General features: G+C 37.3%; 1 protein-coding gene across 4 annotated transcripts in view; it reads right to left on the reverse strand.

Moving 5' to 3' along the window:
- Positions 1 to 16613, reverse strand: part of pcca (propionyl-CoA carboxylase subunit alpha) — a 193249-nt gene that overhangs the window by 133124 nt on the left and 43512 nt on the right. For all 4 annotated transcript variants that reach the window (XM_015363424.2, XM_015363423.2, XM_015363422.2 and 1 more), the window contains 2 exons: positions 13733 to 13786; positions 430 to 561 (listed from right to left, as the gene is read on the reverse strand). In XM_015363424.2, the coding sequence (XP_015218910.1) occupies positions 430 to 561; positions 13733 to 13786 (186 nt within the window). The remainder of the gene's footprint in view (positions 1 to 429; positions 562 to 13732; positions 13787 to 16613) is intronic.

Consider the following 16613-nt stretch of genomic DNA (forward strand, 5'->3'; position numbering starts at 1 on the left):
GGAGCTGGAGATGTAAGACGCAAAGCAAACCTCTCCTGCCTCAAACTAATCAAATGCTGCAATGAGCTCTGTAACAGTGTAACACCAGCAACAGGGAAAAAATATTTCTTCACCATTCTTTTAAATACCATGCAACTTCTTTATGACACTGACAACTCTGATTACAACTGTACCTTCAACCACACAAATCATCGTAACACAAATGATAAAATAATGTAAAGCATCCCATTTCCCCCATCACCCATGATTAAGTTATATATAGGAATTGGTCACTGTAAAAAGATATGGACACTTTTATAACTTTTCTTTTTTAATTTTGTGCACAGCACTTTTATATACAGCACTTCCTCCTGTGTGACCATTGCAGGGCATTTAAAAATCTGTAATAAACATAAGGACCCTAGTATACATCCAACAGAATCGCCTCACCTTGACCACCCCATCAAAGCCAGGAATGGTGTTGACCTTAGCATTCTTGGCTATTAATTTGCTTTCAATCTTGTCTCCCATGGCTTGAATAGCATGTGTGTCAGGTCCAATGAAGGTGACACCTTCTGCTGCCTGTGGAGATAATGAAGGCTTTAACTTTACAACAGAAACATATTAGACAGCAGCTGAGCATTCACACTTACAGGAAAGCAGAACAATAATTGTTTATAAAACCCCCATTTCCCCCCTTTTGTACAGACTGGAAAGACCCACGCTGTAAACAGGCCCTTTAATTAAAACAAACACGTGCGTGACTGCTGCTCCTGTGAAGAAGGCCACAGCATTGTGCTTGCTGTTGTCATGGCACACGACACGATTCTCTGTGTTCCCCTTTCACTAAATAAATTCATGTTTTTGCTTGGAGCAAGAGAGTGAGGAAGCTTAATTACTTTTTGACATTTTGACAATCTTAAAAGCAAAAAAGACTATCCAGATATAATTAAAAAGATCTTAACTGTGCTATGTTGCAGGCTACAGTCATAGTCTTTGACATAGCTGTCTGTGCTAGGCTTTCCACTGCATGACTGCTAATTTAGTGGCTATGACCAATTACTATTGGTCCGCAGAGTGTAAATCAGGACTAAAATCAGATAAGGGGGTAAATCACCATTATAACAGATTATAGACCAAGTGGTTAAAGGATGAAAACATTTTCCAGAAACGTCTAGAGATTTTGATGGTGCAAGGTATTTCTGCTATGGTATATTAAAAAACTCTGAAAAATTGGGCAATTAATCGTTTTTGTTGGACCACTGACACGACAGGTACAACATAACACTTTTTGAGGATGCTCCATGTTATGCTTAGTATTCAGTCACACAGGTTGTCAAGGGTGACCATTCAGATAAAGTTGGTCCATGCATATATTAATGAAGACACAAGCATGAATATTATTTTGAGTGATTTCTCTTATTGTGCTTTGAATGATTGTTTACACCCCTTAAGGGTGAAAGACCTTTGTGAAAAAAGTCCCTTTCTTCATTCTTGTTGTTCTTGTGATGCAGAACGATATCACTTCCTGCCTGCAGTAATTAGGCCTCAGGCCTCTAATAAGAGGACCAGAACCAGGTTTTAGCAAATCTGGCCGTGATATTTTTACTATTGACATTTGCTTTGACATTATTAAAGTGTTCCAAACTGCAGATTTAATCCAACTAAATGAAAAATGTCACAAAAATGTTTGTAAAATTATATGGGACTTTGTCAAGAATCCATTATACATAAATGCTAAAAATATGATACAAGTACTATAATACAGTCAGCTACCCTTAACCTACATATACTCTCAAAAATTAAGAAATTAGGTACTAAAGTATTTTAGGCCATTAGCCTGTAGGATTCTAGGAAACCTCATGGCTACTGCAAGTAATGTATTTGAAACCTAAGGCACTGAGAGCAAAATATTTCAACTGATCCATCACAGATAAAATGCATACATGGACATTTAAATTCCTAATTAACTAGAAATTCTTAACAAAACCTTAATTCTATGTCTTTTGCTGTTGCTTTTATATCATTCCTTTTTTGACATTGGTATGTTTTTACACCAAAACTTAGCTAGGAGAATCATAAATTGCACACCAGATCATAATTTAATAGGAAAACACATACATCAGATGCAAAGAGTCCAACAAACCGATTCCGTACAACATTGTGACTTTTGACAACTCAAACCCCTTTTCTTCATAAATTTCACTTTCCCCCGCTCTGCCTTCTGTTTACAACAAACAAATTGGCTTGTGGGGGGTCTAGCAAGCATCTTCCTGGTGTTAAGAACTCACAGTCACCAGATAGCATTCCACGCTGTGTGATGTGTCCCTCCCCCCCACAAAAAAAAGGCAAAAAGAGAAAATTCTTGTAATTGAGGCACAAAGATGACTCAAAAAAATCTCTCAACTCACCTATCCCCTTCAATTTTATTCAAGCTTCAGTCTTTACATAATAAAGAAACCTGTGGAACTAATCCCCACAAATCTTTTCTGCTTTCCTGCACATTCCTCCGGGCAATGCAGCTCACAAAATGCTTCATTTGCATCCTTAAACTGTACAAACTGTGAATAAGCCTTTTTAGCTGCAAATGTAATTACATCTACATTTCCAGAGGAGAACAGAAGGTTAAACAGCCTTCTAAGATTCATGTTAACTCATCCCTTTTTCTTGCACCATCAACAACACAATGAGCCAGGAATGCAGATGTTCCTTCAAGCCATCTTATCACTTCAATACAGTTGAAATTGGCAGTGGAAATGGAGGTAGCTGCTGATTACATGCAGATAAACGCACCAAACAGAATCAGTGGCCTTTTACTTAAACCTATCAACTTTAATCCCCTCCTTTTTCTCCTTTATTAGGCCATAACTCATCCGCAGAACAAGAAAGACCTGAACATACCTTGCCAGCAGTAGCAATAATGCATATTTCAGTACACTGGAATGTCACATTAGGCTTCACAAAGATGTACAAGGGTTTTAGGTTTAATCCTTTCTTTTCGTGTTTAATTCTATTTATTCCCATTCCACACAAATGCAGAAACAAGGCACACATACATATATTACAAATATTTCTAAGGAGGATTGAGGTTCAGATAAAAGTCCTGGGTTTCCTTCAGGTACTTTCCCGTTCACAAGGGAAAGAGCTCCACAGAAGAGAAGTTCAATGTTTCTTTAACGCCCAGGTGTAAGAGTCTGCATGACAGATATGTTCTGACAGTGGACCCATAATTCTGCTTTTAATATAGAATTATAATTTAATTTATGCTAATCAAGTTCAGTTAGATTTTTTGCCTAATTTAGAGTGTCCACCTCACTCGGCGGGATTTGTTAAAAAGGAGCGTTTCAGGCAAAGACAAATAAAAAATCATCATATACCTTTTTTCAACTTCTCTCTGTAAACACTTAATAACTTGTGTTTCCTTCATCATCTCATAGGAACAATTAGTATTCTAAATACTTTAAACAATGCTTCTCACAGTTCCGTGCCAAGAGCTACTTTCTATTGAAATAAAGAAAAATGCTACTTCTTTTTGGAACTTCACATTTTTACACCTTGCACTGGAGAACTATAAAATTTTGTCCTACTCTATAATAAAGATGGAGAAATATGAAACAAACGTAAAAGCACAAGAGAAACTAAAACGTTTAAATAATTGTGTTTTAAGCTGTTTAAATTTAGACTGCCGTTAAAACAACTATAACACCATGTTTCATAAAATGACACCTAAGCCACCACTTCACTTTTATTCCTGGAGAATAAAATTGGAACAGTTGTATGGAACAGAAGCAAAAACACAGATTGGGTTCAGCATGTCATGTATAATTAGAATACCAAAAATGCTTTGTGCTACAGTTTTAAACGAACAAATAGGAAAAACACATCTGGATACCTGTGATCTATTTTCATACATAAGCATCACAGACAGCTATCACTTTACACTTACAGATAGAGGTGGAATGTTCACATTGGGGCAATGCGCTGAATGGAGTGCTGCATGGACCTTTATTAGGACCACTGCTCTTCACTGACATAATCATTGATATAATGATATAAATCAATATGTCAAGAATTTAGATTCTGGTATAGTTAGGAATCTACTCAGGTTTGCAGACAAGAAACCACTGCAGAAAAAGCTAATTAAATTCAAAAAGATTTAGATGAACTTCAGAGCGGCCAAACACCTGTTCCCACATGTTACCTTAGTCTTATTTTTTTATGTCAACCATTATTGTGAAACTCTACCAGAAAGCATTGCTTCGCTACAGGAGAGTTCAAGTATTAATTATCTTTACTCATTGGTGAAATCTGACAATTTCACCTAACATTTCAAGGATTTCAAATAGTTAATGGAGAAAAAAATTAAAATCAAATTATTTTTCATAAAATGTTAAGGCAAAGGGTATCCACCTAGAATATTATCTTAGCACATACTTTGAATTTCAGAAAAAACTATTACTTTGTTCAAGTTGCTGTCTTTTCATTACCATTCAGAATACTTTCACATTATAAACAGGGTCACTGATGACAGCTCATGAAACAATTCACAAATATAATATCACCATTATTCTCGGACAGCAGACAATGAGATTTGAATAACATACTAATTAACTGTACAACTATTGTTCTCAACTTTATGTAATCTATAATTCCTTCTCATTATTGTGCTTTCTACCACTACTAATGAACTACTTTGTACCCTATTTAGAGCATGAATCTCAGTTAAGTCACTCTGTATATCTATTATCTACATTTTAAATGCATTGTATTTCCATGACTGCAGTGTTTTTGTACCTTGTAACAAAATAAAGTAATATAAGGTTTGAAGACTGGCAAAGGACAGCAATTTTAAAGAGCAACTTGCAATAGACATTTCACTTCCACCATCCTGAAATAAACTAGTGATTAAGATACTGAGGCTTCTATTTCCATGGTAACACATAATAAAGTTTTGAAGATGCTCCCTTCGCAGTCATTAAGGTTTTAATATACTGTGTTGTAGCTAGCTTCGTCCTTAAGAGGCTATTTAACACAGATATTTAAATGAAATCTTCGGAGACAGTTGTGTTGCTGTTTTCTTGTGAATTTACTCTTTGTAGTTAAATCTCTATGCAATCGTCTTCTAACCCAGAGTCTCTGGAGAAATCGAAATGCTTTGATCAAATAAATCTTCCCATTATATTTGTGGAACGCAAGGAGACAGAAAAAAAAACTGAATGCAATATTTCTAAGGAAAAGCAGATGAATTACATGTTCTCTTTCATGATCGCTGCACACCAGAACCAGGCAAATGAGAACTTGTGTAGATGCCGCGGAGAGCTCTTTCACAACTGGGGAGCTCTCTTGTCCTTGGATCCATGATGTACTGAGGGAACAGGAAAGATGAAGGTTTGAGGTGCTGTCAAATTCTTATTGCACAGAGCCTCCGTCTGATTCTGGATCGGGGTCCTTTGGTTGCAGACTTGAAGGTGATTTGTTCTTGAATAAACATTTGGAATTTTGTCCTCCATTTGTGAAAATGTAAAACTAATAAAAACTAGTTCACACAAAAGATTAGGTACAACACGCAAACACAGTACTCTTCCAGAGAAGGCAAGGTCTGTAAAAAAAGGGGGAGGAAAACAGTCCTGGCAAAAGCACCAAGTAAACAGTTTATTCTAACTGAATTAATCTGATCACTGCTGGATATTTGTTTTCCTTTATTTCAATTTTAATTACAGATTTCAGAATGTAACACGCCTGAATACAATCTCCTGAATTTGGGGGTAAACAACAGGCTCATTAAGATGTTAATTTTCCCAGCAGGAAAATGAAAAGTTGCACAAAATACTCAACACTCCAGTTATAAGGACACTTACTTAAAACAAAAGGTTTTTAATTGTGTTATGGAATGCATGACTTGCAGAAACAGCGCTGTGTCACAACAGGGGAGAAGACGCCTGTGACTGCGCTGCAGTTCACAACACATTATTTCTGCAGCTAGCGCAGTGTGCAGAATTGGCAATGAGGAGGAGAAGGCACGCAATTGTTCGGCGGCGATGATCCCGGCTTCAGAATGAATCTGTTTTACAATGGCCTGCCGGTGTTTGACATAAGCCTGAAGATATTCCCTACCCTGCACCGCGGCCAGCACGCCAACGTGACGGGCACGCCACTCGCCACCCTGCGCTCAGTCCCCCGTCAGAGTCGGGCAGAGTTCCGAGGCCAACTTCAATCACCCCCCCAGCTTTGAAGGACAAAGCAGACAGGTGACCATAAACAATTAATCAACATTTTAACACCTCTCCATCTGCCCGGCCGAACAGGAGAGAGGAGAACTGTCACTCAATCCACCGTGCCTCTGCCTGGCCTTGGCTCCATTAGCAGACCTCCTCTCAGGGAAACTCTACCTATCCAGCGCCGGAATAAACTGATAATTAGAAGCACATGTTGGCATTTATGAGTTGTAACTCTGGAACAGACATCCTATTTAGGGTTGGCAAAACCAAAGCCATTTTTTGAATTAAAAAAAAATGTTTTGCTACTTGGACCTAAAGAGTAGGAAGGCAAACCCTTCTCCTGTTTAATTCAAAGTGACAATCAATCTCATGAACATTATATTTACTAATCTTTTTTTTTGTTTGGGCATAAGGGGCCAACCTTCATTCAAGTTATGAACAGAGCAAAGGACTTTGTTTCTACATGAAATGGCCCTTTTTATAGAGATTAGAGCCTGGCCACACTAAAATCAGCCCCAACAACAGCAAAGATGTCCAGATTCCCTACAGTATTTCCCTAGCCGCAGAATAAAGATCAGCTCTCCCTATGACCATCTGCATCAGTTCATTACAATGCACAATTCCAAGCTACCAGAAGCAGATGTGTTTGTGTCTGATAAACTGCACTGGGTATCTTGTAAGCATCTTTTTAGCTCCGTGTCAAGATAGCGGTTCTAACGTAAGGGCTCTGCACAAAATACAGAAAATTAGGTCTGATGTATACTTCAAAAAACACTTAAATACAAAATGTTTTTTGGCTTTGACATTGGAACAGTTATCCTAAACTAACAACTTAAAACACAAGGAGCTGCCTTATTTGTGTTATAAAAATAAGAAATGTGCACAAATGTGCACATATTAAATTCCTTCAAAGTGTCAGCAAGAAACCTTTTGTTCTTGTACATACATTTATTAAGTCTTCTTCTACAAACTATTCTGTCTTTGCACTGATTAGCAATTCTTTGCAGTGAAAGAAAACCAAATTGGTACATCTTACAGTTAAAGCCGAACAGCCCAACAATTATGATTAACATGAAATCTGACTGGAGGCTAATAGTTTGTGGACGTTAACGAGGAATCTTTAGCAAAACCTTTTTCTTTCACACAACAGCCTCTAGATTAGCAGCATGTTCTTGTCATTATTGAAACCTAATATTATTTGAAAACTTCACTTATCTTGTTAAAAAATAAAAAAAATAATATTCACTAACCCAAACTACAACAACTGTGCCAAACAGCCTTGGTTTACTCTATTGTTACACAAAACAGTGACAAAATGTCACAGAGGCATTCTGCAAGACAATATGTCATTTCCACCTGGAGCAGAACTCATCTTCATTTCCAGCTATCCATCACCGAAGACTAACAATAACAGCAGCCCATGGCTCAGCTGGTAAACACACACACACAGACTCACATCTCTGTTAAAAAGCCCAAGTTGTTTCTGCACACTGCTGTCGGCGCAAGCCTTAAAATAAAGCTACAACAAGCTGGTAGCAGTCAGGCAGAGGGGACAAGAAAGAGCCCAAGAGCAAATATTCACAGGGATCCTAATAACAATAATCTGATCCTGGGGTGCAGTAAAGCCCATCAAGCCCTTTGTTTCTTCAGGACTCATTGCATGACAATTAGAGGCTGGTTAGCAGTCAAAAGGAAGAGGGGGGGACAGAGGAACCTGGTAGACTTTGTATTGTTCCACTCCCTGCATGAAACACACAGCTTTTTCACATGGACAGGAAACACAAGCAGCCCAAAGAATCCTGGGCAAGACAGAATTTATAAAGGTGAACTCCACAAAAAAAGAGGGGATTAAATGGAATGAAGCGGTCTACCTGTGGAGCAAAAGAAAAATGGGGAAAAAAACAACTTGTTAGAGCAAATCTTGCACTCACCGTATTGTAAAAGTGATAATTATGTCATTGGCTGGAGACCTGGATCTAGAACAAAATAGCTAGAAGTGAATACAACTTTTATTTTTTGTTTAGCACATATAAAATAGTAAGCATTAGTCCAAACAGTAAAAACATAAATGAAATGCAGGCTAGTTCTTTGCACAGCAATGATTATTGACACACCCAATAAGAAACAATAGCAATAGAAACTGTATAACTAAGAACCTTTCCTCTTATATGTTTAAACGCAACTAAAATAACCTCCTCAGTCCAGATGTCTCCCCCTAGATTTGCTTCCTAAACAAATCCTGCTGTCTAACCTATTGAGGTTAGAAAAGTTAGGATTGAATTTACATTTGAGTTATGTACCTTTAGTTAGTTGCAAACATGCATCCATTAAATTTATTCTGAGCCTGAGGAAGATAAATGAAGCCAGATGCAGAACATTATAAAAACAATAATATACTGCTTACATTCAGAAGCTCTATAATCTTGAAAAACAAGATCATTTCTGGCTTGGAGTCTTCACAACGTTTGCAATGGAGTTACAGTCCGAAGTAGCGTGGCACTTGACCTCTGTCTCATTCATCCCCACCAGCAGTAAATCTGGCTCAAAGCGGAACCCACCGGGAAAACCTATGGCCAGCTTACTTAAGGCTGAAGTCACAAGGGCAAGGCCTTTGGCAGCCAGTTGTCTAGCGATTCATCCCTTTGCTATCTGAAGGCTCGTGCACGCCAACCCTTCAACTGCACACACCTTCTGACAAAGTTGCACAAAGTTCTAACAAAGACCTGATCCACAATGTAGTCAATATATTAGGGACAATAAGCAGAAGAGCAATGACATCATTTTGGAACATGCAAAAGCAATCAAGTGGCAGCAAACTCATCTGCACTGTGATTACAACATTTTGACAAATTGGAAATCTCAGGATCTAAGAATATAATGAAGTTGTACAAGAAGACAAAATCATGTAGAAGACAAAGAATGGTATTCTTGGAGCTTATGGTTATAGCTGAATGAACACCAAGGGTCTCCAATACCTGTACTGTTACTAAGGAGCAGGCTTTTTTTTTCTACATAAAAAAAGCACCCCTAAATTGCGTGATCTGCGTGAAATGTGATTCCATTTCTTGAAACAGCTTATACATTTCCCAGCCATTTTTTTTTACTACTAGCGGAAAATGACTGGTCTTACATCTGACTTAAAGCACATGCTGTTTACAACACACTCGGTTAATTGTTTTATTCAACGGTAGGAAATGGTTCCCCATCCTGCAAAGATTTATAGTGATAATTTGTATAGCTCCAGCTCAAAGATCAAGCCAGTTACTGTATTAGAAGACTGGAATTAAATCAATTAAACCCCCTAACCACGCTTTCTAGGGCTCACTTGCACTGATTAGTAAGTGCCCACACCTGGGACTTAACCTGTTTTTGCCTTTCTATACCTGGGAGCTTGAATCTGCTAAATTACCCCACAAGAAGAGGTATCCCACTGTACAGTTAATCCAGCAGTATGGCGTCTCATTATTTTAACTAACACCTTAACTCAGGCAGACCACACTGGAAAAAGCCACTGCAATTTTCAGGTGAGGTGATCTTTACGAGTGAAAGAAATTCACTGGCTAAAGAGCAGAAAAAAAGCAATTAAAATGCCTACATTTAAATAATATATCTTCGTATTTGACTCAAATTCTTAAAAAAATAAGGAATCTACAAAGTCTAGAGATTTCAATGATGAGCAAAATGGATCTGAGAAGCAGATATAATAACTATAGTCAACTATAACTATAATCATAATAACTATAGCCCTCACACACAAAGAAGGCTCCACAGCCAAAACATTGCATTTCCTTTCTTCTCTTTTCAGTATTGAATAAACCCTTTACTTCCTATGATAACTATGTGCACTTTGACAAATCTCAAATTTCACTAGCATGTAATAAATGCATACATTTAACAAGCTATGTAAAACAGAGAGCTGCAAAGACCTAAGGACTAGAAAATGTTGTTGAGGTCTTACTTCCAAAATTCAAATGCATAGATAAAATCTCATGAAAAACGTAACTACAGTATGTTTTGAAGAGCGTCTCCATTTCTGTAGAGAACAATTGGTGCAATGCAGACAGGACTTCCTCAATTGACTAGGGCTTCACAGACGAGCGTCACCCACAGACCTTAGCAGTATTTCCAAGTGACTGGAGATTTTCAGAGACATCAAGGCCCGGCTATCTATACGCATAAGTTGCTACTCTGGCTCAACAAGTATGGCAGCAAAGTTTTATCAGAAATCTCAATCAACCAATGCAAGTCTCACTTGAACTGTTGTCACCTAGGAATCAGCTAAATAACACATACAGGAGTTTTTTGTGATTTTACACATCGAAAGCTAGAAGAAATATTGAGAGTGATGTAGCTTCTCTAAAATTTACACCATGGAATTGCTGTGCTTCATTTACTGATGACTGATTCACATGTAAAGTTATTCACAACATACGCTACTGATGGACAGCAAATGGTGCCTGCCATTACCAAGTCACTGAGACACTTGTGGGGGTGGCAACAAAATGGTATGTAAAGGGATCATTATCTCTAGCTACACAGCCCTCCGTTCTTCACAGCCACAGTGTCAGAGGTCTAATATGCAGGAATTGCAAAACAATCCCCTAACCAATCTCAACAGAACTGAACGCAGATATTGTCGTAATGGGTCATGATGTTTGCCCTCACAGAGACAAGAGGACAAATATTTCAGTCTGAAAGGAGGGAACCGCCAGAAGAGAATGGACTCCTGTCCTGCTCGATCTGAGCTCCATTGAAAATGCCTGTGCAATCGTTACAAGATGTTTTGCATCCTAAAAAAAATCTTTGAAGATCTATTTCACAGTTGGCCGCTGCCTTGAGGGAATAGTGAAGGACAATGCTACAATTCACGCATACAATTCATGTCTTTTATTTTAAGCACTCCTTGTCATTGGCAGGCTTGTCCAATGTTCAAGGTGACTAGACTCTACAGAGGTATCAAACTATTCTTCTGGGAAGCAAGGAGAAGAAAGAGAGGGGAGGCTTACCATAGTCTACTGGCCACTTAATATGTTCCATTTTTGCAGTGCTGTTAAGCATTTTTTAATTCCAATTAAAAAAAATATGCTCAGGTTAACAGAGTTTCTTTCTAATCAGGTGACCCTTGAATTTCTTAGATGTGTGTAAATTAAGTTTTCACCCGAAACATCACACCTTTAATTAAATTAAAACATTTGTGCTAAAACCGTTGTCAAAACAGAGGAAAGGGGCTGAATAATTGAATGAATATCAACATGTGAGGAGTGACTGAGTTATCCTAGCTGTCAAGTCACTACATTTGAATATTCATTTTACTCCCCCTCGCTTATCTTCTGCTTATCTCTGGTGATATGTTACTAGTGTTTGTCTAGGTAACGAGAAAATATAATTAATGTTAAGCGAAAGCTCCCAATAAAAGTTAGTCCGCAAGAAACAGACCATAAACTCGTACTAATCACTACTTTTTTTCTTTTAGTTTTATTATTTATGTTAGAAAACAAATGCTCCCCATTCAGATATTTTCCTTTTCTCCAATTCTCATACATTCATTAGTATTACGTTGATTACCAAGCTACGATGTTTCAATTTTTATTGGGCTAATGCAATAGTCATTAATAAACAAAACAGAAATGACTCACCTTTAATTTGGTTAAGGAAAGAACCTTAACAAAAATATTTATCATTGCAGACAGGACTCAGTGAATGAAACCAACCTAACTCAAAGGTCAGTTTGCTGCCAAAATACTGTGTATTTTAACAGCCGTTATTACATTTCTTAATTTCACCAACCGTATTTCATGTAAGAAATAAATCATAAAGTAAATAAACCATAAGGTTGATCATAAATACACTTAACTTAAACTGGAAATAACAATCCTAGCTCTCTCCAGTTCATGCCAATTTAGTTTGATATACCTCAGTATGCTCAGAAAGTCATTTGGCACATTTCTTTGACATCACAGAAGGTTGCTTGAGCAGTGCACTTACATTTGGCTCATCCTTCAATCGCAACCTACTTTTTTCTGCACCATATATTGATTTGAATGAAAACAACTTGCTAATCCAAATAAACACGATGTCAGCAAGCCATTCAAGCTAACAAAAATATTAGCACAGCATGATATGTTGTGGAAGCCACAGGGTTACTAGTGTTGCTAGTGATTTTAACCTCTGAATATAGAATGCATAGAGGAAAACAAAAGTTATCATTCAGATAACCAAGTGACCATACTATAATCTTTTCTTGAACACATTTCTGAAGACAAGGTTTATTTATTATAAAGACACGTCATCAACAAAGAGTGAAATATTTGTTGTCTACACTGAACAGTTCACCCGGAAAGCCTGTAAAACTAACAAACAGGGCCTCCGATGCCCAAATCGAGCTGGATTTTCCTTGCTTGGCTGCTCATGCGGGATTAATTCTGGGTTAGGAAATGGAAACACCCCAGAGGACCCATGTGGCCCTGTGAACTGTCCTGATGAGGGCTTCTGGGGAGCTAACCATCCTCATCTCAACCACATCCTGCACTGTACCTGCCTCAAATCCCAGAGCACATGACTGGAGAGATGTGACCCAGCACAGCATGGGAAGGAGGCTTTGGCAAGTTTTAAGGTCATGCTAATTGCAATATTCCACTCTCATGTCTTCCCATGTTATGAATGCATTTAAATCATAGTGCAGGTGCTGTGTGTCCTTTAAACCTTTAATTAAATATCACTCAAAAGGTTAATGCAGGTAACAGGTACTACATACTTCATTTACAGGACGAAACAGAGGTACAGAACCGTGACAAAATAAAAACAAAACCTGACAGGGTTAGTTAGATAATCTCAATACCTAGATCAGGAATTGCTTCAGACTGAAGTAATCCCCATTACATCGGAAAGCATTTGAAAGACAGTTAATACCTTTTTTTGTAAAAATAAATAAATTGAAAGCTTCCACTGGTAACTAATCATTATGGTTTAACACGTTATTCAACAAATGGATGCAGACTTTATATGCTCACACCACAATAAGAAAGCAAATATGGCAGCAATCATTTTGTATACTCACAGGGTGACGATATAAACAAAACTTTTAAGATAAAAAATAGAACTGCTTTACAGACTATTTTGAAATAAATTTCACACCTTCTGAATGACCAACATCTGCAAAGTGCATCCTTTTCTGCCTTGTTACAAAACACTGCTTGTTTCAAAACATTGTTTAGGACATGATTAAGATACATGGAGTGGGGCTACGACAGAGATCCTTTGATATTCTGTGAAAACCCATGTTTAAACAGTGAAAAATAATGCTAACGGTAGAAAGCAGTGAGAATCAGAAAGTATTTCAATACCAACTTCAAGCGCAATATCTATGTATAACAGCACATCTTTAATTGCATGTTTCCGGATTTTTTATTTGGGGCCCCAGAATGATTAGGTAGCTGTGCAATAAAGAGGAAGGTTGCTGGAATATGTAAAATGATTGTTGAGAGCCACAACAGCACCAGCATTTATTTTTTCAAAAATAAAGTGTAGAAACTTACCAGCCTTCTTGCAAATTCTTTATTTTCTGATAAAAATCCATAGCCTGGATGCACCTATAAATAGATTACAAACAGTAAAATGTATAATGCTCAAATGTTACAAGGTCACTAATTCAATCTGAAATATTTCCAAAACAAAGACAAAATATCCTGATTCTGCTTAATAGGAATATGAGTGTTTGACAATAGAATCTAATGAATATATCTACTTCACCTGTATGTGTTAAGTTTACTACTGTCTATATTGCTCCTTTATTTGATTTATTCTAAAAGATATGATAAGCAATGACCATGACAGCACTCACAGAAACACAGCCTCTGTTCCAGGTGTTTTTAGGTTTGCTTTGCTTCAATCATTACACTTGAAAAATGAAGGAACACAAGTAACATAATACAATAAACTGAACAGCTATACTCTGACCAACTATTGGACCTCAGTGACTGAGCCAATTCTCTTGTACAATGTACAGGGTTTAAACTTGAACTAATTAATGCTGAAACAGCTTTAACTGATAAACAGAGATAAACATGCAATCTAAAATTTAGTTAAAGCTAACCAAAAAAAAACAGATTTCTGTTAATAAAGCTCAACCTCCAATCAGTAGGATTCAAAGCTGTGTTTGTGTTTTTTCAAATAGGGCCTGTACAAAAATAGCATTTAACATTCCAACAATTAAATCTGTGCACAGATGTTAATGAGCAACATCTTATATTAATTTGACATCAGGTTTCTAAAGACAATTAACTGACTTGACCCTAATTAAAAGGCAGCCGAGATACATTGAAAATAAATCAAATTGCAAAGTAGGAAAACCATTTTTTGTTGTTTTGTAGAAAGAGAATTAAAACTCAATGGAGAGTTGCGCATCAAGCAACAATGCCAGGCTGATTATCTGCATAATAAGGGTTAGGTATCAGACAAAGGAAGGGAAGTTGCTCAGCTGATCTTTCTTTTCCGCTGTGTTTTTGTCTCTCCTGCCTCAGTGAGCTGTTTGAAACACTGGAGACTGCAGGGATTCAGTCAGAACCTCCGATCTGCACTAAGTATTGCAACAATCAAGGGGAATTCAGAGAACACCCTTAGAATCGCTTACTTAAGAATTTCACCTTCTTTCAAATAACATTGTTTCAATTTTAATGAGGATCTCTTATTTACAATGCATTTATTATATGTTAGTAAGGCATCTCACATTTATTTGGTATGCTTAACCTTGCATCAAACACTAAAGCCCTCACTGCTCTATTAATCAATTGTATTCTCAAGTATGTGTGCCTTGAGAATAACAGGCCACAGCACAGAAAAAATAATCAAACCCTCTAAGTAACTGTCTTTAATTCTCCTCGGTGTAAACATATTTCATCTCTTTAAAAGGATACACCTTGACTACCTGTCGGAGCATTACTTACATGTTGACAGGTGCAGTTTTATCAATACATAAATAATCAATGTAGTTCTATCAATCAATCAATAAATGTTAATGCATTTCATTACAGGAAAATTAAAGACCAGATAAAAATGAAACTAAACCTGGATGCAAATCTCTAGCAAGTCTCAACCAGACCAAAGTCTGATCTCTGAGCACAAATCTAAGAAGCTCAGACTCCTGTGTCCTTGGTGTCTGAAGTGGAACAAGCTGTGAGGTTTACAACAGGTTTAACCCCTTCAGTGCACACCTAGTGGTTTGTATTTGCTACTAAAACCACTAAAACTAATGGTAAAACAAAGTATACATGACGCAATGATTTTTCCACTGTGTATGGAGTCATGTGCACAGCAAATAATGCATGAATAACTATTATGTCATAACGAGTCTATTCTCTGTGCAATAGTGAATAAGACTCAAAACATGACCAAGGTGTTCACAAGATGCACAATAAAGTGTAGGACAATGCTGTTTATAGTAACTGTTAATATATTATACTCTATAAAATATTTAAAAATGCATGTAAAACATGCCAAAAACTAATTTTACTGCACATCAGGGCCCTCTCTGATTGTCGCAACCTTTCCCACTTCTACAATTAAATACAAAAAGCACATCACTGAATTATGTACATGTAATGTTAAGAGTTTTCTTTTGTCTACATTTGGTGATGCCAAGTTTTTTTTGACAAATTGTGAACATTGCTTTCTTATCCATCAGCCTTGAAACCTTGGTGTACAGATTTTAATTTGAACCCTGTGTTTTGAAAACGTACAAAAAAAACGGGGCACTCAATTTTTTTATTACATATTTCAACCAGGCTTTTTAATCTCTGTAAAAACAACGCCATTCTAATTCTCTCATGCACTGCAGATTGCCCCCCGCAGTGTTTTTGTTGTTTCTTGTTGGGTTAAATAATGTATTCTACCCTGAAAATTCTCCTCTAATTTCTAGCTTTCCTTATTCAAATAAAGGAGGAGACGTCCTTCACTTATACATTACACCAGCACACCTTTCACTATATATATATAAGGATTAGATGGGCAGAGTATCATTTCCTATTTCCCCTCATCCTCACTCCTTGAGCACCTGGATATCTCACCTCCTTCATGTCTCAGAATTAAAGCCCCGTCGCATACCTAGAATTTTACATTTTCTCTTTTTGCTTTTTGTCTTTTTTTTTCTTACTGCAAATTCGGGAACAAGCTGGAGCTGCTCCCTGGTGTGAGAACTGAATCCAGCAGCCACCTGCAAGAACAGCCACCAGGACTGCCAGATGCCACAAAGCCTTTGATATTTTTCAGCCACTGTTTTTTGGCTGCCTTTAAAAACCCGTGCAGCATGAACACATAAGCTAAACAGGAATATCAAACACAGTCTCCTTCTCTTTCTGTCACTCTTTTTTGTCTCTTTCTTGGGGAAAAAAAGGTCTTGTTTTTTCCAAAAGCCTTTTTTTT

Source organism: Lepisosteus oculatus, chromosome 15 (assembly GCF_040954835.1).
Source record: "Lepisosteus oculatus isolate fLepOcu1 chromosome 15, fLepOcu1.hap2, whole genome shotgun sequence".
NCBI lineage: Eukaryota > Metazoa > Chordata > Actinopteri > Semionotiformes > Lepisosteidae > Lepisosteus > Lepisosteus oculatus.